General features: G+C 42.3%; 1 protein-coding gene across 3 annotated transcripts in view; it reads left to right on the top strand.

Moving 5' to 3' along the window:
- Positions 1 to 1,479: 1,479 nt before the first annotated feature.
- The window catches only part of LOC124556594 (adenosine receptor A1-like), a 184,744-nt gene continuing 168,575 nt past the window's right edge, over positions 1,480 to 17,648 (top strand). For all 3 annotated transcript variants that reach the window (XR_006968627.1, XM_047130561.1, XM_047130560.1), the window contains exon 1: positions 1,480 to 1,680. Coding sequence is in view for 2 of the 3 variants with exons in the window: in XM_047130561.1 (XP_046986517.1) it covers positions 1,654 to 1,680 (27 nt within the window). In the remaining variant the exon portion in view is untranslated. The remainder of the gene's footprint in view (positions 1,681 to 17,648) is intronic.

Genomic DNA, 17,648 nt, shown 5'->3' with positions numbered 1-17,648 from the left:
GCAGTGGGCGAAGAAGCCTCCGGCGGGAGGGGCAGCGCTATCCGTGAAATGGGCCTCAAACCACGCGCCGTGCTTTTTCACAAAGCCTATTCACAGTCAGCATACACTTGAACACACTTTTTGAAAACTAGTACTGCAACCTAGAAAATGCAAGTGAAAGAGTAAAATAACGAATCTTCGCTCACAGCAGAACGTAATATCATGACAGTAGTGCTGTAAAAAAATAGTTAACTTCATATGAGACCTAAAATTTGGCAAATTACGGAACAAAACATATATAAACGATTACTAAGTGCAGATGACGTATTGGTAGGCAGTAATTATAGCTATTCAGCAAATATCAAACAGCCACGTGAACACCAATGAGCAGTACTTTTTCTGTAAGTACTTTTATTAGTATAAATACGATAACTTCAAACACTCTTTTATGTTATAATGCATAAAAATTTTGAAATATTATTTAACAGCGAATAAATGGAAGTAATGAAGAAGGAGAAACTTCACCGAAACTTACACGCTTGCTAAAACAGTGTTCACGACAGTACCATATTCCTTATTACGTATAAGGAAGCAAACACGACGACAAAAGAGCTTCAATCATAAGATGATTATGGAAATGAATCTTTGTAATGTTTTCTATATATATTCTTCTCATATTCCTGTGGTCTGTGTAGCCAAATAGATTACGCAGATCAACAAAGCCTTAAGGCCAGCAACTAATATGTTCTTACTGAAAAGAGATATTACAAAGGGCAGTCAAACAGAAATGAGACAGACACGAAAACCTAAGTAAGCTGTTTAATATCTCAAAATTAATGGCCGTAACTTCTAATACGTTTGTCCTGCTTTGAAACAAGACAGTCAGTGCCTTCATGGAAAAATGTTTGCAGTTACCTATAGAACCATGATTCCACCCAGGCACGCACCTCTTCGTCCGCAGTGTCTTTCTCCAGTGCTCCCAAAGCAAGGATATCGCATGGGGAAAGATTTTGACTCTCTGGAGGATGTGTAAGTGTTTTCCAGTGTAACTTCTGCAGCCTACGTGGAACAGCCTTGACAACATGGGGCTGGACAACATATTTCCAAAGTTGTCTGGCCTACTACTACGTTTTCAGAAAACCGATTAATGATAGGTGCTTTCTCTTTAACTGGATGATTTTTAGAACTTGTGTCATCTGCAAACATTATTGGCTCTACTTGAATGTTAGGTGGAACCTGAACAGAGATTATACATAATGGCCAAATTTCGTCGGAGACCTTTTCGCCAGCAGATAGTCGAAAAGTTCATCTCCTTGTCCAGAATCTACGGTCACGGTAATTTTACGACCTTGGCCACGGACGCGCGTGAAACTGTATAGTTACGATGACACATTGTTAAGAGCGCGGACTCGCGGATGACATTGAAACTTGTCTGCGCGTTAGGTAAGCGGCTTTCTAGCAAGCCGCTCCAGCCGCCGCCAGTCCTCCACCAGAGAGCAGTGTGCGCGCCGGTGCGGGCGGCAGCAGTAAACATGTTCTACCGAGTGCGTAGTTCCAGCAGCGCTACTTCACCTCTTCGCGATTTGTTAATTATGACGATTCCAGCGTCTACGGAAGCTCGCTCCCTGTGGAACTGGAGATAATTTGTCGTTCGAAGTCTTATCTTAAAGAACAATGTACGTCTCTGCAGACTGGCATATGGTAAGGCACTAAATTAGGGCAGGCACGGTGATGGGTATTTCAGGAGCGGCAAGTAAAGAGCACGGCTGAGGCTCAAATAATCATCACTCTCTTCCCCTTCAAAGTTACTTGTGCTTCTTACGTGAGTAGTTGCCTTTAACACTGGAGAGCAACTGATGTGATTTCATTCGGATGTTCGTGATGTATCCTTGCACCTTAGTTCGATATATTAGGGTTTCGTTGCGAATCCAGTTGAGTCATAGGGCATTTCCACGTTCATTTTCACTGCAGTCTGTGCAGAATATTTTGTACGTATAGGCTTACCTTAACAGGCTGCGACGTGAACGTTTTAGATGCCAACAGAGTGAAGGCAAGCACTTGTGATATCGTTCTGTGGTTAGTCATTGTAAATAAACTACTGTGTGCGCACTTCGTGAAAACTGTTATGCGGATCTGGCAGACTGCTCGATGTGATGCTATGACGTAAGGTGCAACTTGTGATCGGGAATATTTTTCTCTAATGATTTTCCACAAATTTTGTTGTGTTACAAAACGCTTTCTCCTGCCGAGTTCTAGATGAGGTTGAATCATGGTTGTAGCTACACTCCTGATAGCGAGAAGAAGTTTCTATGAATTGTAGCTTAGAAGACTTCAAGGAGCCGAGGAGTGGATGAAGAACAGTAACTGTAAAGCTGCGTTTTCCAACATGCACACTAATGCTACTCTTTCGCGAAGTGTCATTTTTGTAGCTAAATGTCTAGCGTTGGTGAATTTGTAGACTGCAGTATTTCGTTTGAAATATCGATAACAAACAAGTGAGAGAGCGATTGTGGGTAACAGTACGGAATACACCTCTCTAGAAAGAGTGTCCCTATTCTTCCAATAGATCACTGTGCGGTGTCATACAGCCTCACTTCGGGAGGCATCTGGAACCGAATCCTAGAAAGGACCGATAACTTGGTGATTTACTGTTCGCCATCACCTCTCACCATCGAGCGACATATACTGATGAGGAAAATGTTTTCTGTCACCAGGAGTTGCAGTAGTACATTAGCAACCTTAACCACAGAAACACATGGTTTGAGTAAAAATACAAGCTTAACGGGAAAGACGATACTGAGCTAAGTTCTGGGCTGTTCAGTGCGTTAGGGTGCCATTACTTAGCCAATATGCGATAACCTTGAATTACCCTGAAGAAGAAAACGTCGTGCGTAAAATTAAATAATATCTTAGTTTATCATTTCTTCCTTCCCTTGCTAGGCTTCGTCAAGTATTGAGTCTTTTTTCCTAATATTCCTGACATTAATTAGGAAAAATACCCTACTTAAATGAAGCAAAGTGCACGAGCTCTCCACTAGAAATAATGTCACATCTAATGTTACTTAGCTCTGACGAAATTGCAGTCGGCCTCTCTACGGCAGCGGATGTTCTCTTTCTTGGAATGAAGAATCCATGTCCACAGGGCACGCGTACCCTAACACACATTATAACATGCATTGCATGTGTTCTTTATTTGAATAAAATAACAGTCACTAATACGATTTGTTAATAATCTGGTAGATGTGATGTATTTGTGTTTGTATCGTGATAAGTCACAACTTAGCAGTAATTCAGATTTCGGAAATGTTAAATGCTGGTGACAAGAAGGGCTATGAAACGTTGAAATTTCTTCCCATCATAAGGATAGTGATGATAAGAATGACTGTATATTGCAAACAAAGAAAATTGCTATTGTGTTTATTATGGAGTATATGTATTCTTAGAACATAAACAGTAGTGCCCACAACGATTACTATGAATGACAACAGCTGTAGATAAAATCTTTCCCGTAAATTGTAAACATCAATGTGGCCACGTGTTCACCAAAAGAAATTTTAAGCGCACTGGAGCTAATTACATAATGAAAAGAAAACATTTGGTACAGCGTCGATTGTGTTCAGTTGTTCTATAAGAGGAATCTTCAGTGAAGATAAACAGGTTGAATATAGGCATAATTTCAGATTAAAATCACGAGTAATTATGGCACATGAATAAGAAATCTTAGCTACCAATTCCTATGATCTTATAATTAGGTGGAAGAACACCCCAATCGAAGCCATAGAGGAACACGAAATCACATGATTTGACCATAACTTGATCCGTATCCCCACGAGGCCAGTGTTAGAAAATGAAGGACCAGGCGTATCTATATGCCAGGATCAACTGTAGATCTGTTGATAGATCTACGGAAACCTGAGAAGCGGCAGCGTTAATTGAACATAGGTGTTCGTCAGTGGGAAAAACGTCCGTAAAACCAGTAGATGGCAAGGTCAGCAAAAAACCAAGATCTTTGGCTGGTCTATGCATGTTTTCTTCCTCGCACGATTCCTAAATGACGAATAAGAGCTAATGTGGTTGGAGTGTCCAGCAGAACCGTTTATTGTAAGTAGATCTGGAAATGTTAAAGACACCTTCTAGTAACCTTGTGAACACCTCAATTTGAAATGTACAGTCTTCTAATATTCTTTCCCTTTCAGCTTTGTTGTTATTTATTTTATTTTATTTTATTTTATTTTTTATAATCATATAGTCGGGAAATTAAACTTCAAACTAAATCTGAGGCGGTGGCACAATAGTCATCGTTTTAAATGTACGGATGTATCAGGTCACAGGACATCTACTGTGAGTTATAGTGCCTCGCTGAAGCCGAAACACAAGATTAATCTCGCAGTTTATCTCGTCTCTGACGTTTGTGAGTTTTCCTGCAGCATGACTGTACACTGTGTATCTAATTGATGATTAATCATTGAATTAAAAAGAGTGGTCTGTGTTGATACGGTTGTCGTTGTTGTTGAGCAGAACGCACTATTTTGCTTTTTTAGAGCTAGTTTAAAAACTAGAAAAAAAGATACATCTTAGCTCTTTGCTAAAATCTGTGCAGTAGACATAGGACAGAGAATTTATATGAAACATCCAATAATACGATAAAAGCATTAAAAGTTGTGGCTTTTTCACCACCAATAGAAAACGGAAAGGAGCTAGTCTCTCTGACTTATTTACATATGCTTTCTTTTCACGCGATTCCCAAATGGTGAGTAAAATACACACACAATTCAATGTTTAAAAATTCTGTAATAGTCAAAGGATGAAATACTTCGAAGTAAGTAATGGAGATAAAACGAGTTAATTTTTTTCTGCAAATGGTTGTGGTGTAACTCCTGAAGAAAATGGAAAAGAACCAACCACTCCTACGCAAGTTACACGCCATTGCCATATTGTTATAGAGAATTGTGCTGTCACTTCACACTTCGTTGGAAACTCGTACGATCGTTGTTTACAATAGGGAGCGAGCGTATAGGTAACTGTTGCCCACCTCTCCGTCCCCCCCCCCCCCAAGCTCAGCAAATAAAACATAATCAGCGAAAATGTGGCGTAATGCATACTGGCTGGTCCTCTCAGTGGAGGAGAAATCTGTGCGTCAGCAGAGTGTGTCCAAAACGGAGGCAGTTTAACAGTACTTCGTGCCACCTCTGTGACTGGAAGGAACAGCACCTCGGTCGGGTGTCTGGCTTTGCAAATCACATCTTGTAATGTGATACTTCCACACATTCTTCCTGCCAACTCTGGATTTTCCATTGAACAAGTTGTTGCGCCGAATCCTTGCGTGGCCTAAAACACGATACCCGTAGAACACTATAACGGGAAACCATAGCGCAGCCCACGTTTCCTCCGTGCTCAGATACGTCATTGTAGACTGCCACATTTCTGCAGAAGTGATACGAAACATTAATAAATATGGCTTTAAAAATTCGTGGAGTACAGTCTCCCTTTTAATCTTTTTTGTAAGATAATATTCGGCCTAGAAGCAGCAATGGTGACTGACAACTCTAACCTGCAGAAAGTCTGATGTATCATCCTCACCAAGCGCCTACACCGAAGTTCGCCTCTCATCTGTAGTTAGAGCAAGACGATTCCATGGTGACCGTGCACAAGGAGCTACTACCAGAAGTGTAGTTATGGCTCAGCAGCTTCAGGATGAAAGCTAGGAATGGAGCTGGTCCCGCAGCCACACGCGAACTCTTTTACCCCTTGATATAGGTTTGCATTTGAGATCATTAAACTTAAAGGTTTTGCTGATCCACACACCTGGCATCCATAATACAGTCTAGACCTCACAAAAACCTCCACAGACTCTCTTTTCTTTCCAGGGCATGTGGAAAAAATTAATTCTTTTTAGAGACTGTGCTTACAGGTTTCTCAGGAGTGACATCCACGAGAGTTTTGTAAACGCGGCCCTGAAACATCGTTGAATCTGTCACTCTCAGAAATGCCTCTGGCTAAATAAATATACACCGATAACGATGGAAGTCCACGCACACTATTTCCTGCCGAGTTCTGTTCACTTTAGGGCGACTTGCAACTGACGTGTTGCTGTTGAAGTGCAGTTAAAAGTAACACAGGAGAGAGTGACGCTCAGTGTGATTCCTCATGGGACGCTGCACCCCTATTCAAACCGCTCTGCTACGAGTTCCTCAACTCAGTATCTGAAATATACCTTAAAGGAATGGACCATAGAAAGACGGGTAGTCATCCACTTAAGCTGCATTGATGGAATTGTCTGAGGATGTAATGCCTCCAAATGTTCTCTTAGAACTTCTTCATATCGGAAACGATAACTATGAACCGTTGCCTGCGTAGGCAGGATTCCAGTTGGATCAGATTACCTATGTCGGAATCATATTTCTTGAACCCAAGCTAGGAACCAATAGAGAAACCAAAGAACATGGCAATTCGCCATACATTCAAATAACTTTCTTACGCTGTTCTTCAGAGGAAACCTACGATAACCATTCACGCTAGTATCAAGTGGTATTAGTACTGCATAGTTCCATGAATCGGAATGAATGTCTGTCCTGTTTCCCATGTCCTATTTAACACGGCAAAGAGGATTTCTTTTGCATTCCCTACGAGATGCCGCAACTTGGTAACAGTGTACTTTGTAGTGACCATGTGTCGTGTCACTAGTCAAAGATAATGCTGAATTCAGCTCCTCTATAGATAAGGGGCATCTATAAACTTCCTCGGCCATAGTTCTTTTACAATAGAGGACTATAATGAACGACTGATAGTAGCTATCATTTCTACGAAGTGTTCCTTAATTGCCTTAGTTATGTCTCCTTTGTTCGTGAGGTGAGAACCATTGTACATTATCCCATTATAGCAGTTACTCGATAGCCCCCGTCTCAATCGCAAATACTCTTGATGGTCTCTAATACTAATGTATAAATGGTAGAGTGATGTACTGAACTCAGGAATGCCACGATCTCTTTTTGCTCTCTTTAATAATTTTGAGGTACGTTTCTCCACACGAAAGGCTCCGAAGTTATCTGCAACTTACTGATGTTTAAACCATCGCTGCGCAGCACGCCTGAACCTGACTGCAGAACAGCAGTCCTCGTTCTACAAGGGGTTGGTTGTCTGCATGATTAATCTGCTGGCTGTAATGGATGCATCAGTGGCGCTGTGGTTCACAGTCGTAATGTGATTCACCCATTCCTGGGTACTGACACTATGTCAGAAAACAGACAGTTGGCTATAGAGTGTCTAGTTATTAATAATTTTTATTGTGCTACACTGACTCTGATGTAGCTATTTGTGTTAGCATATGGCTGCCAGACTACTGTTACTTGCTGTATGAACACTGTGATCAGGTGTAGAGGACCGAGCCTCTGCCACATATCATCATGCGAACGGGATATCGAGGGGCATGGCATGGGTACACCACTCTCTCAACCGCTGTAAGTTTTATAGACCTTTGTAGTCGCTACTTCCCAGCCAGGTAGGTCCTCAGTTGGCACCAGGAGGCAGTTCCAGTACTTCCAACGAGGAAAAATCCTTAGTGGTATCGGGCAATGAACACTACCTCCCCGCCAAGATGTCAGACGTACTGACTACTCATCTATTGAGGCTCATAAAACTTGCTATACAAAGCTAGTAACAAGAGTATAATCTTTCTGGGAAAAGCTTTATTTCACTGAAGCCCATGTGGTGGTACATTATTTCCTAATTTTCCTACAACGGAACAGAAACAGTAAGTTTGGCACTGTAGAGATCCAATATTCAAAAATGTTCAAATGTGTGTGACATCTTATGGGACTTAACTGCAATGGTCATCAGTCCCTAAGCTTACACACTACTTAACATAAATTATCCTAAGGACAAACACAAACACCCATGCCTGAGGAAGGACTCGAACCTCCGCCGGGACCAGCAGCACAGTCCATGACTGCAGCGCCTAAGACCGCTCGGCTAATTCCGCGCGGCGATCTCATATTCACTTTGAACAATTATTTACGACTTTTCAGTGATTCTACCAGTTAATTTCCACTAGTTTCCTTTAATTGATACATTTTAATGATAATCATTTGCTTTAATTTTTTTACTATTCAGTAAACTCAAAATGTGTTGGACTACAGCATTGAAGAACATAATGTCCGAGTGCAAATGAACGCAAGAAAATTAGAAGTGGTTCTTCACCTCCATACTCTGCTGTGTCTCTACTACAGTTGTTCAGTCGTCTATTGGCAAACGATCTGTACTTTATTGTGACCATGTGTCTTGTCACTAGTCAAAGATAATGCTGAATTCAGCTTCTCTATAGAGAAGGGGTATTTATAATCTTGGTTGGCGTCATAACAAAAGAGCAAAAGTATGTAACGGAATTATAGCTGTGTTCCTCTAGCAGCAAGATAATAAGGTGAATACGTACACAATATGTGTGGAATGTGTCATTCTCATGAGACATTTCAACAAAAGTATTTATTTCATATCTTGACTGAAAGAAGGCTTTCACTTTGGTGTCAGTGTTGAGTTATTAAATGTTGCAGCTATTCAGATGTATCTGTTTTAATACGTGGCTTATCGTTATAGACAACAACTAATAAGGAAACGAAATTAATTTGCGTTATCAGACAATTCAAGGTCGAAGGCTTTTTTACGAACGACATATTGACTTACTGTGCACCTTCATATTTTCCCTGCGCAAAGACTGTTCCATTGACTTACTCCTCATCCAGTGTCGAGAAATAAACGTGTCATGAAGCAGTACTGGTATCATAGAAACTTGTACTGTGTTTCTTACAAAGACTGTTGACATAATGATGTAGAATAATGGTTTATAAGATACACGAATAACACTTGATCTACTACCTTCCACACACTGTGGATTGAACGCCTTATTGGCCCGCCTGTACACTCGACGTGTTGTATCATTTGAAAAGAGCAAGTATCGCGACTCGTTGGGGCACACTACACGGCTCCTGTCAGCTAATGTTCAGTCTGTGTTGTCTGGCCCATTAAAAATCTCTGACGTGTTCGAGCATTTACGAGAGAAAACCACGCGTTCTAGTTAGCCTGGTGTAGGGTTTCGCCTCCGTCTGTATCACATCAGACGCTTCTTTGTTTACATATCCAGTGACCATTGTAGACGGCTCAGTCAGATCAGAGCCAGAGACAAAGAGTCACGAAACTCCCACCGTGGTTTCGCAGATTCGCTGCTGCAGCGTTGCCAATCGGTGGTACTTACAAACACACTGCAAAACGATTGTCCTTTAGGCAAATGGAGAGGAAAAGCACATCCATAATACAGGTGAGGTCGTACTGTGGAGCTCATTGGGACGCAATAATTATGGGAAGGCGTTTTCTAATGCTGGCTGACATAAAATGTTCTTAATTTTTTTATGTAGTGTGGTATCGATAATAGACAGAGATGGAAACCCACTCATTTTCGTGTAAAATTTGAAATTTTCCCGGCGAATCAACTGGTCAAAAAGATTTCGAGTTTGCAGCCTGTCGTCGTAAACTTCATTGCACGATATTTCGGCTGGACAACTGCCAGCCATCTTCAGAGGAGCCGATCAAGGACTGACGAAGACGTTCTCCGCTTCAGCTTCTGATAGTACTATCGCGCATGCGTTGAAATTGCGGAGACAGAAGGGCCACACCGACCAGCGGCAGCGCCCTCGCTGGTGCAACTGCAGTAATCAGCGGCCGTCGATATTCTCGCTGGCCTCAGCTATCGTGACAGTGGTTACCAATTGAATAACGCATGGAATCCCGTCATCTCAGAAATTCTCTCGAGACGAAGACGCCAGAAGACTTCGATAGCTGCGGCCAGCGAGAATATCGACGGCCGCTGATTACTGCAGTTCCACCAGCGAAGGCGCTGCCGCTGGTCGGTGTGGCCCTACTGTCTCCGCAATTGCAACGCATGCGCGGTAGTACTATCAGAAGCTGAAGCGGAGAACGTCTTCGTCAGCCCTTGATCTGCTCACCTGAAGATGGCTGGCAGTTGTCCACCCGAAATATCGTGCAATGAAGTTTACGACGACCGGCTGCAAACCCGAAATCTTTTTGCCCACTCCTTCTCTTCAAGGCGAATTACAATACTCAGTACTGACATTTTTGTGTAAGAAGTCAGAACCAGGGAAGATGTAAGGCAAATTCATTGTCACCACTGATGTTTATTTGTGCAGTGAAATGAGAGCGAGGGAATTAAATGATTATTGTTGTTTGTCAAGGACGGAAAACTAGCACAACACGATTCATTCGATGATGCAACAGTAGTAGCTGAAAGTGAATAGGAAATGGAGTTTGAGCTAAATGTAGTGGAATATATACTAGCTGTCAAAATGGTGAAGAACTAAATGTTACAGCTGGGATAGAGAACCTAGGCGGTATATATACAATTTTATACCTGGGATGCAGAATACGTAATCATGATAGGTACACGAAAGGCACAGAAGCAAGGACAAAGCCAAAAGTGGTTTTTTAACAATAAATAGCGGCTAATGTGAAAGAATAAAAAATGTTTTCCTACTTGTAAATGTAATCCAAGGAGTTCGAAGTCCGTATGGGAACTCTCAAAACGAGCTACAATTTACACACAACATCAGGACGTATGTGGCAAGCATGCGTATATACCCATAATCACTTCCTTTCGAAGTAAAAAACATATCGTGTCACAATGCTGAACGATTTTCTACAATACGGTTACGACTTAGCTACTGCGAACTGTATATACCGTCTTACATTACACATAGTTCTTATTATCACGTGTTACCTTTAGCATTAAGTAGGATATTAGTTTAATTACATTTTTCCTATTCATACTAGCAAAATCGCTGCACCATTTAGTGACTGGAAAATATGGAAATAACAGCAATACAGACAGCTGTTTCTCAGTTGATGTCATGGTTCAAATGGCTCTGAGCACTATGGGACTCAACTTCTGAGGTCATCAGTCCCCTAGAACTTAGAACTACTTAAACCTAACTAACCTAAGGACATCACACACATCCATGCCCGAGGCAGGATTCGAACCTGCGACCGTAACGGTCGCGCTGTTCCAGACTGTAGTGCCTAGAACCGCTCGGCCACAGATGATGTCATGCTATTCCTCTTCTACTACTTGCCAGACTCTTAGAGAGCTGCCATCGTTCCATGGTCAGTTGCAACAGTTTTCAATGGAACTGAACAAAAAGTATGGACACTCGCTATTGTTGAGGCTATGAAGGAAGAAGGCGCACAGAAACTAAAATTATAACATCGGGAATGGATTGCAGACTCAGCATTTTAAGTGCACTTGACTGGAACACTGTTCGTAGTAAGACATTGCAAGGTAACTTTCCGATTTGGTAGGGATGCATTTAAATAGGGACACATTCTGATAAACACAGTCCAATTTCCTGAGCTCACAGGTGGTAAGGAAAATGTAGGGTTTGAAGAATTCACTGTGGCCTTGAAAGAATTACAGTGATACTTTTATAAAGATTTTGAGGGCACTATCAATCTTACATCTGTTTCCAAGTTTTTTTCGAGACCGTTTGCCATTCCAGTTGAAAGCGCCCCTGTGCATTTGCAGATGCCACTGATTGACTTGCAAGGTAATTCTAGTTTTAATGATATATTGTTCAGGACATCTACATTGCTTATCTCAGAGAGAGTTTCCAAGTCTCCATAAAGACGTTACAAAAGTGCTACAATATATCCATCGACATATTTGTTAAAAGTCCTTTTGTCGATTACGAAAGTAAATAAATTACGTATACATGGCAAACTGAGTGCGAAACTCTGTCAAATTGTCTGTGTCTGTCCGTACCCTGACAGTTTGCACCAGATAAAAATTATATTATGCCTTCAGGGGGAAAAAATTATTTAATAATACTGAAAATTTGTTTTGTTCGTGACCTTTGTTGTTGATAAATGTGAAATACAAAACCAAGTTGCGTGCAGTGCGGCTGTTCTGCCATTTTAATTCTGAGCGTTCCTTTCACCTTTGCCCCCTCCTGGCACTCAGACAGCCTGGCGTAGCGGTTGGGGTGGGTTGTGTTGGGGGAAGAGACCAAACAGCGAGGTCATCGGTCTGATCGGATTAGGGAAGGAAATCGGCCGTGCCCTTTCAAAGGAACCATCCCGGCATTTGCCTGGAGCGATTTAGGGAAATCACGGAAAACCTAAATCAGAATGGCCGGACGCGGGATTGAACCGTCGTCCTCCCGAATGGAAGTCCAATGTGCTAACCACTGCGCCACCTCGCTCGGTGCTTGGCGTAGCGGTGGGGGAAATATAATGCGAGGCTGAATGCGTTGGCACTCATGCGCAGGCATGCCTCACGTGCAGAAATCTTCGCTGCTCCTTCCCTATGGAGTTCTGCGGCTGTTTATCATGGACTATAATAGGTACAGTCTTTGTTCCAGCTGCACCAGGAGAACATACCTTTCATGTGTTTATTATTTTAAGAGCTTCTAGCTAGAAGCAACTAATTTATTTAATTTGCCTGTGTCCCTTCGTAGTATATTTCTTGGATTTCTCACGGTTTTGTGTAGTACAGATCTCCACCATGTTCAGTATATATATATGGACTGTGAATGCTGTATTCGGATGCGAACTGAATTGGTGAACTTTCGCTCATAGCTGCAAGCAGTGTTCGCTTCGATCACGCTGATTGAGGCCGTTACCAGTGGGTATCACAGTGGTGGAACGGACCTGGGGTTCAAAGGGATCTGAAGCACGTCAGATGTGTCTCGTGATCGGTTTGCTACTGTGGTCAGCACTGAGGTTCAGCCCTCGCCCGTCGTTGGGTGGAACGTCGTTTCATTGTGTAGCGGGCAACCAAACACTTTCTGAGGGATCAATTAAAAAACCTCCCAAGTTTGTCTCACAAACATGTTTCCTGCGCTGTCTGTGTCTAGTAAAAAAATGGTTCAAATGGCTCTGAGAACTATGAGACTTAACTTCTGAGGTCATCAGTCCCACAGAACTTAGAACTACTTAAACCTAACTAACCTAAGGACATCACACACACCATGCCCGAGGCAGGATTCGAACCTGCGACCGTAGCGGTCGCTCGGTTCCAGACTGTAGCGCCTAGAACCGCACGGCCACTCCGGCTTGCTGGCTAGTAAAGATCCTGAGCCAGATGCAGTTGCTTTCCTTGTTTCAGAGGAAGCATCTTCACTTGCAAGCTCTGTGAATTCACAGAGTGTGGGATTACTGATAGTTGGGAACTCGTACGTTAGGTAAGTGCAGGAGTCTGTTAGACATATGGTTGCCAAGGAGGGAAAGAAGTCCAGTGTGAATTCTGCTTACATACCAGGGAGAGTAATCCCAAATGTAGAACAAGTCGTTCTGGATGCTACAAAGAGCAAATGATGCAGCCAATTGCAGGTGGTGGCTTATTGATACTAATGATGTGTGTCTCTTGGATCAGTATAGATCCTCTCCGGTTTCTAGCGGCTATCTGAAGTGGTAAAGACAGCCAGTCTCTTCCGCAACAAAAAGGTATAGCCCACCGTCTGTAGTATAGTCGACAGGACTGACTGTAAATCTTTGTTTGAGAGCCGAAGAAAGGGTAGGATGATTCTGTGACTGTGTAGGCTGCATATACCTTGACTTACGTTATACTGTGATAGGTTATAGCATTCCGCTCGGTAGGTCAAGGGTCCACTACACACAGGAGGCAGCTACACGTAGTGGGTGCTGTGCGAAGTGGACTTGGTTACTCTTTAGGTTACAGGGTAGAAAAAGTGCAAAAAGAAGGGTTTACTCTCAAAGGCTGAGATCCAAGTACAGGATGATGGTAGAACCAAGAAATAATGGTTCAGTAGTTGTAAATTTTCGTAGCTATGTTGGGGAAGAACCAGAGATTCAGGTGCTCATTGAAAGCTGTGAAGCAGATATGGTATTAAGTACTGAAAGCTGGCTAAAGCAGGAGATAACTTCACGCGAAGTTTTGAACCAAAAGCCTAATGCTATTGACAAAGGACACATTAAATTCACTTGGTGATGGGGCATTTGATACTGTCAGAAGTAACAGTTCAGCTGAGGTAGACAGCTGCTGCGAGTTACAAGGGACGTTTAATAAGTACTACAACACATTGTTTTTAGGCCACTTTCGGTTGGAAACAGACGTAATTTGTTGTAGATAATCACAGAAATTCCCATAGTTTCAAGAAGTTCCGATAGGTGGCAGCGCTATACGTAGCCTTCAAAATAATGTCTGTAACGGAGGTGCTTTCTAAACAGAAAGCTTTTGGCGTAAAACCAGAGTATCGCAGATATTCCTAGACACTTATAGAGTGTCTGCGGAGACCTGACAGTGAATAAAAGCACAATGAGTCGTTGGGTGAGGCGTATTTCATCATTGCAACAAGGACGTGCAAACCCGTCCGGTATTAGGCGTGCCGGCCTGCCGTACATGCTGTGTAACAATTATTGAACTGTATGAAATAAAATCGTCATAACTTCTGAACCATTTGCGTTAGCACGTTCAAACTGCGTGGTTGGCAGTGCGGTATGTTGGGAATTAGTATGCACTGTATGATTTGGTTTAGCGAAGAAAGCCCACTTTAATTTGGATGGATTCGTCAAAAAGCAAAATCGGCGCATTTTGGGACTAAGAATCCGCATTTTGTAATCGAGTTGTCTCTTCACCCTCAACTGGTGAATGTGTGGCGTGCAATGTCCAGAAACGGAATATTCGGTGCAATATTCCTTCATGGCGCCCTGACTACAGGCTGATACGTGAAGGTTTTGGAAGATGATTTCATCCCCATTATCCGAAGTGACCCTGATTTCGACAATATGTGGTTCATGCAAGACAGAGATCGAACCCACCGAAGAAGGAGAGTGTTTGATGTCCTGGAGCACTTTGGGGACCGCATTCTGGTTCTGTGGTACCGAGAGGCCACTGGCATATGGACCTATATTGGCTCCATATTCTCCGGATCTGAACAAATGTGACTACTTTTTACGGGGATATATTAAAGACAAGGTGTACAGCAATAACCCCAAAACCATTAATGAACTGAAAACAGCCCATAAGGAGGTCATCTACAGCATCAGTGTTCCGACACTTCAGCGGGGCATGCAGAATTTCGCAATTGGTCTGCGCCACATCATCACCAATGAGAGCAAGATTATGGAACATGTGCTAACCTAAATCCGAATATCTGTTGTGACGCTTACATGTTAAATAAAGTGTGTGCACGGCGTAGTTTGTAACTAATTTACGTTTTTTTCATATAGTTCAGTAATAATCACCCCGTAGCTGTTACTCGTACAGTGTTGGAATGTGCGGACGGTCTCATTCGAGATGAGCGACGGATCACAATCAAACACCTCGCTGCACAACTGGACGTCTCTGTTGGCAGTGCTGACACACTCATCCACCAGTTGAGGTACTCAAAGGTGTGTGCTCGCTGGCATTCTCGCTGCCTAACGGAAGACCATAGAGAGCAACAAAGGACCATCTGTGCGGAAATGCTTGCGCGTTACGAGGCTGGTAGTGACGATTTTCTATCGAACATCGTCACAAGCTATGAAACATGAGTTCACCACTTCGAACCGGATAGAAAATGCAATTCATGGAGAGGCGCCAAACCACACTCCTCAGAAGAAAAACCTCCATTCCTTACCCTCAACTGGTAAAGTCGTGGCGTTGGTATTCTGGGAGGCTGAAGGGCTTATTCTATTTGATGCTATTCCTCACAGTGCAACGACCAACTCTTAAGTTTACTGCACAACCTGCAGGAAAATGAAGAAACGACTCCAGCGTGTTCGTCACCACAAAAATTGAGACGACAGTAACTGAGATAGTCATACCAAGTAAACTGATAAGAGATGAAATGCATTCCTCATGGGACACAAAAGGTTCAGGACACTGTTACAGGCGAAAAAAAATGTGTGCCAGACTTAAAAGAACGGAAAATCTCTAGGAAAACAGCTGTTTTAGATAAATTTGAAATGTAGCACAGACTTCAATTCGAGATGCTTTTAAAAATTTCGACAGTATATGTGGTGGAATATCCAAACAGATTCTTGTCGTGTGTGCAGTACTCAAGCGGCAACACACAACAATATCTTCATTGCGCGATAGTTACGAACAACTGAAACGAGCTTACTACAGACAGATTTATGAAATTCCTTCACCAAAACAGATACAGTAAATAAGCCAGAAATCGAATCGAGAACAGTTGCCAATATGAGTAACTTAGAAAAAGATATCCATGGTGTAAATGGCCATCTAAATCACATACCAAGCTTTAGTCTTCCAGACCAGACTGTATACCAATTAGGTTTCTTTCGGAATATGCTGATGAGACAGCTCCATATTTAGCAAACATGTACAACCGCTCGCTCGATGAAAGATACGTGCTTGTGGGCTGGGAAGTTGCGCAGGTCACACCTATTTGTTAGACAATGTGAGCAGCCTCTCAGATTGTTTACAGATTATGCTCTCGGTTTCTTGTCTAGTAAAGTCATCAGAAAATAAATACAAATTATAAAACGTTTAGATTAGATATATCTATGATGCGAAAAGCGGAAATTTGCAACAATAAGAAGTGGGAGATCTTCAACATGCGTACTAAAAAGAATCGGTTAAATTTTGGTTACACGATAAATACTAAAAATTTAAAAGTTGTCCACTAAACTAGATACCTAGGAATTACTAATACGAACAACTTAGGCTAGAACCATCATACTGAAATGTTGTGGAGAGAGGTGACGCAAAGACTACAGGTTTATTATCAGTGCACTAAGAAGATGTAACAAATCTACTAATTAGACTGCCTATACCACTCTTCACCATACTCTGCTAGAGTATGGATGTGCAGTATGGCTCTGAGCACTATGGGACTCAACTGCTGAGGTCATAAGTCCCCTAGAACGTAGAACTACTTAAACCTAACTAACCTAAGGACAACACACACATCCATGCCCGAGGCAGGATTCGAACCTGCGACCGTAGCGGTCGCGCGGTTCCAGACTGTAGCGTCAGAACCGCTCGGCCACCAGCGGCCGGCGATGTGCAGTATGGCAGCCTTTCCAGACGAGATTGACACAGGACACTGAAAATACTAAAGAAGGGCGGCTTATTTTACGTTATCGCGAAAAAATGAGAGAGTGTAACGGATATGATAACTGAACTATTGTGGCAACCATTAAAATAAAGCCGTTTCTCGTTGCGGCGAGATCTTCGCACAAATATTCAACCATAAACTTTCTCCTCTGAATGAAAAAATATTTTTCTCACTCCCATATAAGTAGAGAGTAATGATCACCATATTAAAATAAGAGCTCGCAGGGAAACATTAGGTATTGATTTTTCCCATGTTGTATTCTAGAATGGAACGGTAGAAAAATAGTCTGATAGAGAAATAGTCTGAGAGTGATTCTGTTAACATTCTGCGAAACACTTAATTGTGACCTGGTGAGTATTGATGTAGATGTATACGTATATACCTCTTTATACGCCGCTGTAAATAACAGGTTTCAGTGAGATACCTGACTACAAATGTCCATTGCAAGCAGATACCTTCGCAATGTTTACCCTTGACTGTTTAAGACTGAGCTGGTTTCACTAACCGCAGCTGTCAATGTCGAAGTTATATCAATTTTTATTAACAATGTGTGACACCGGTCTGCGCTCCCTGTCGGTTACTATCTCT

The sequence above is a fragment of the Schistocerca americana genome, chromosome X (assembly GCF_021461395.2).
Source record: "Schistocerca americana isolate TAMUIC-IGC-003095 chromosome X, iqSchAmer2.1, whole genome shotgun sequence".
Lineage (NCBI taxonomy): Eukaryota > Metazoa > Arthropoda > Insecta > Orthoptera > Acrididae > Schistocerca > Schistocerca americana.
The sequence above is the reverse complement of the archived record's forward strand: the minus strand, read 5'-3'. Positions and strand labels throughout refer to the sequence as shown.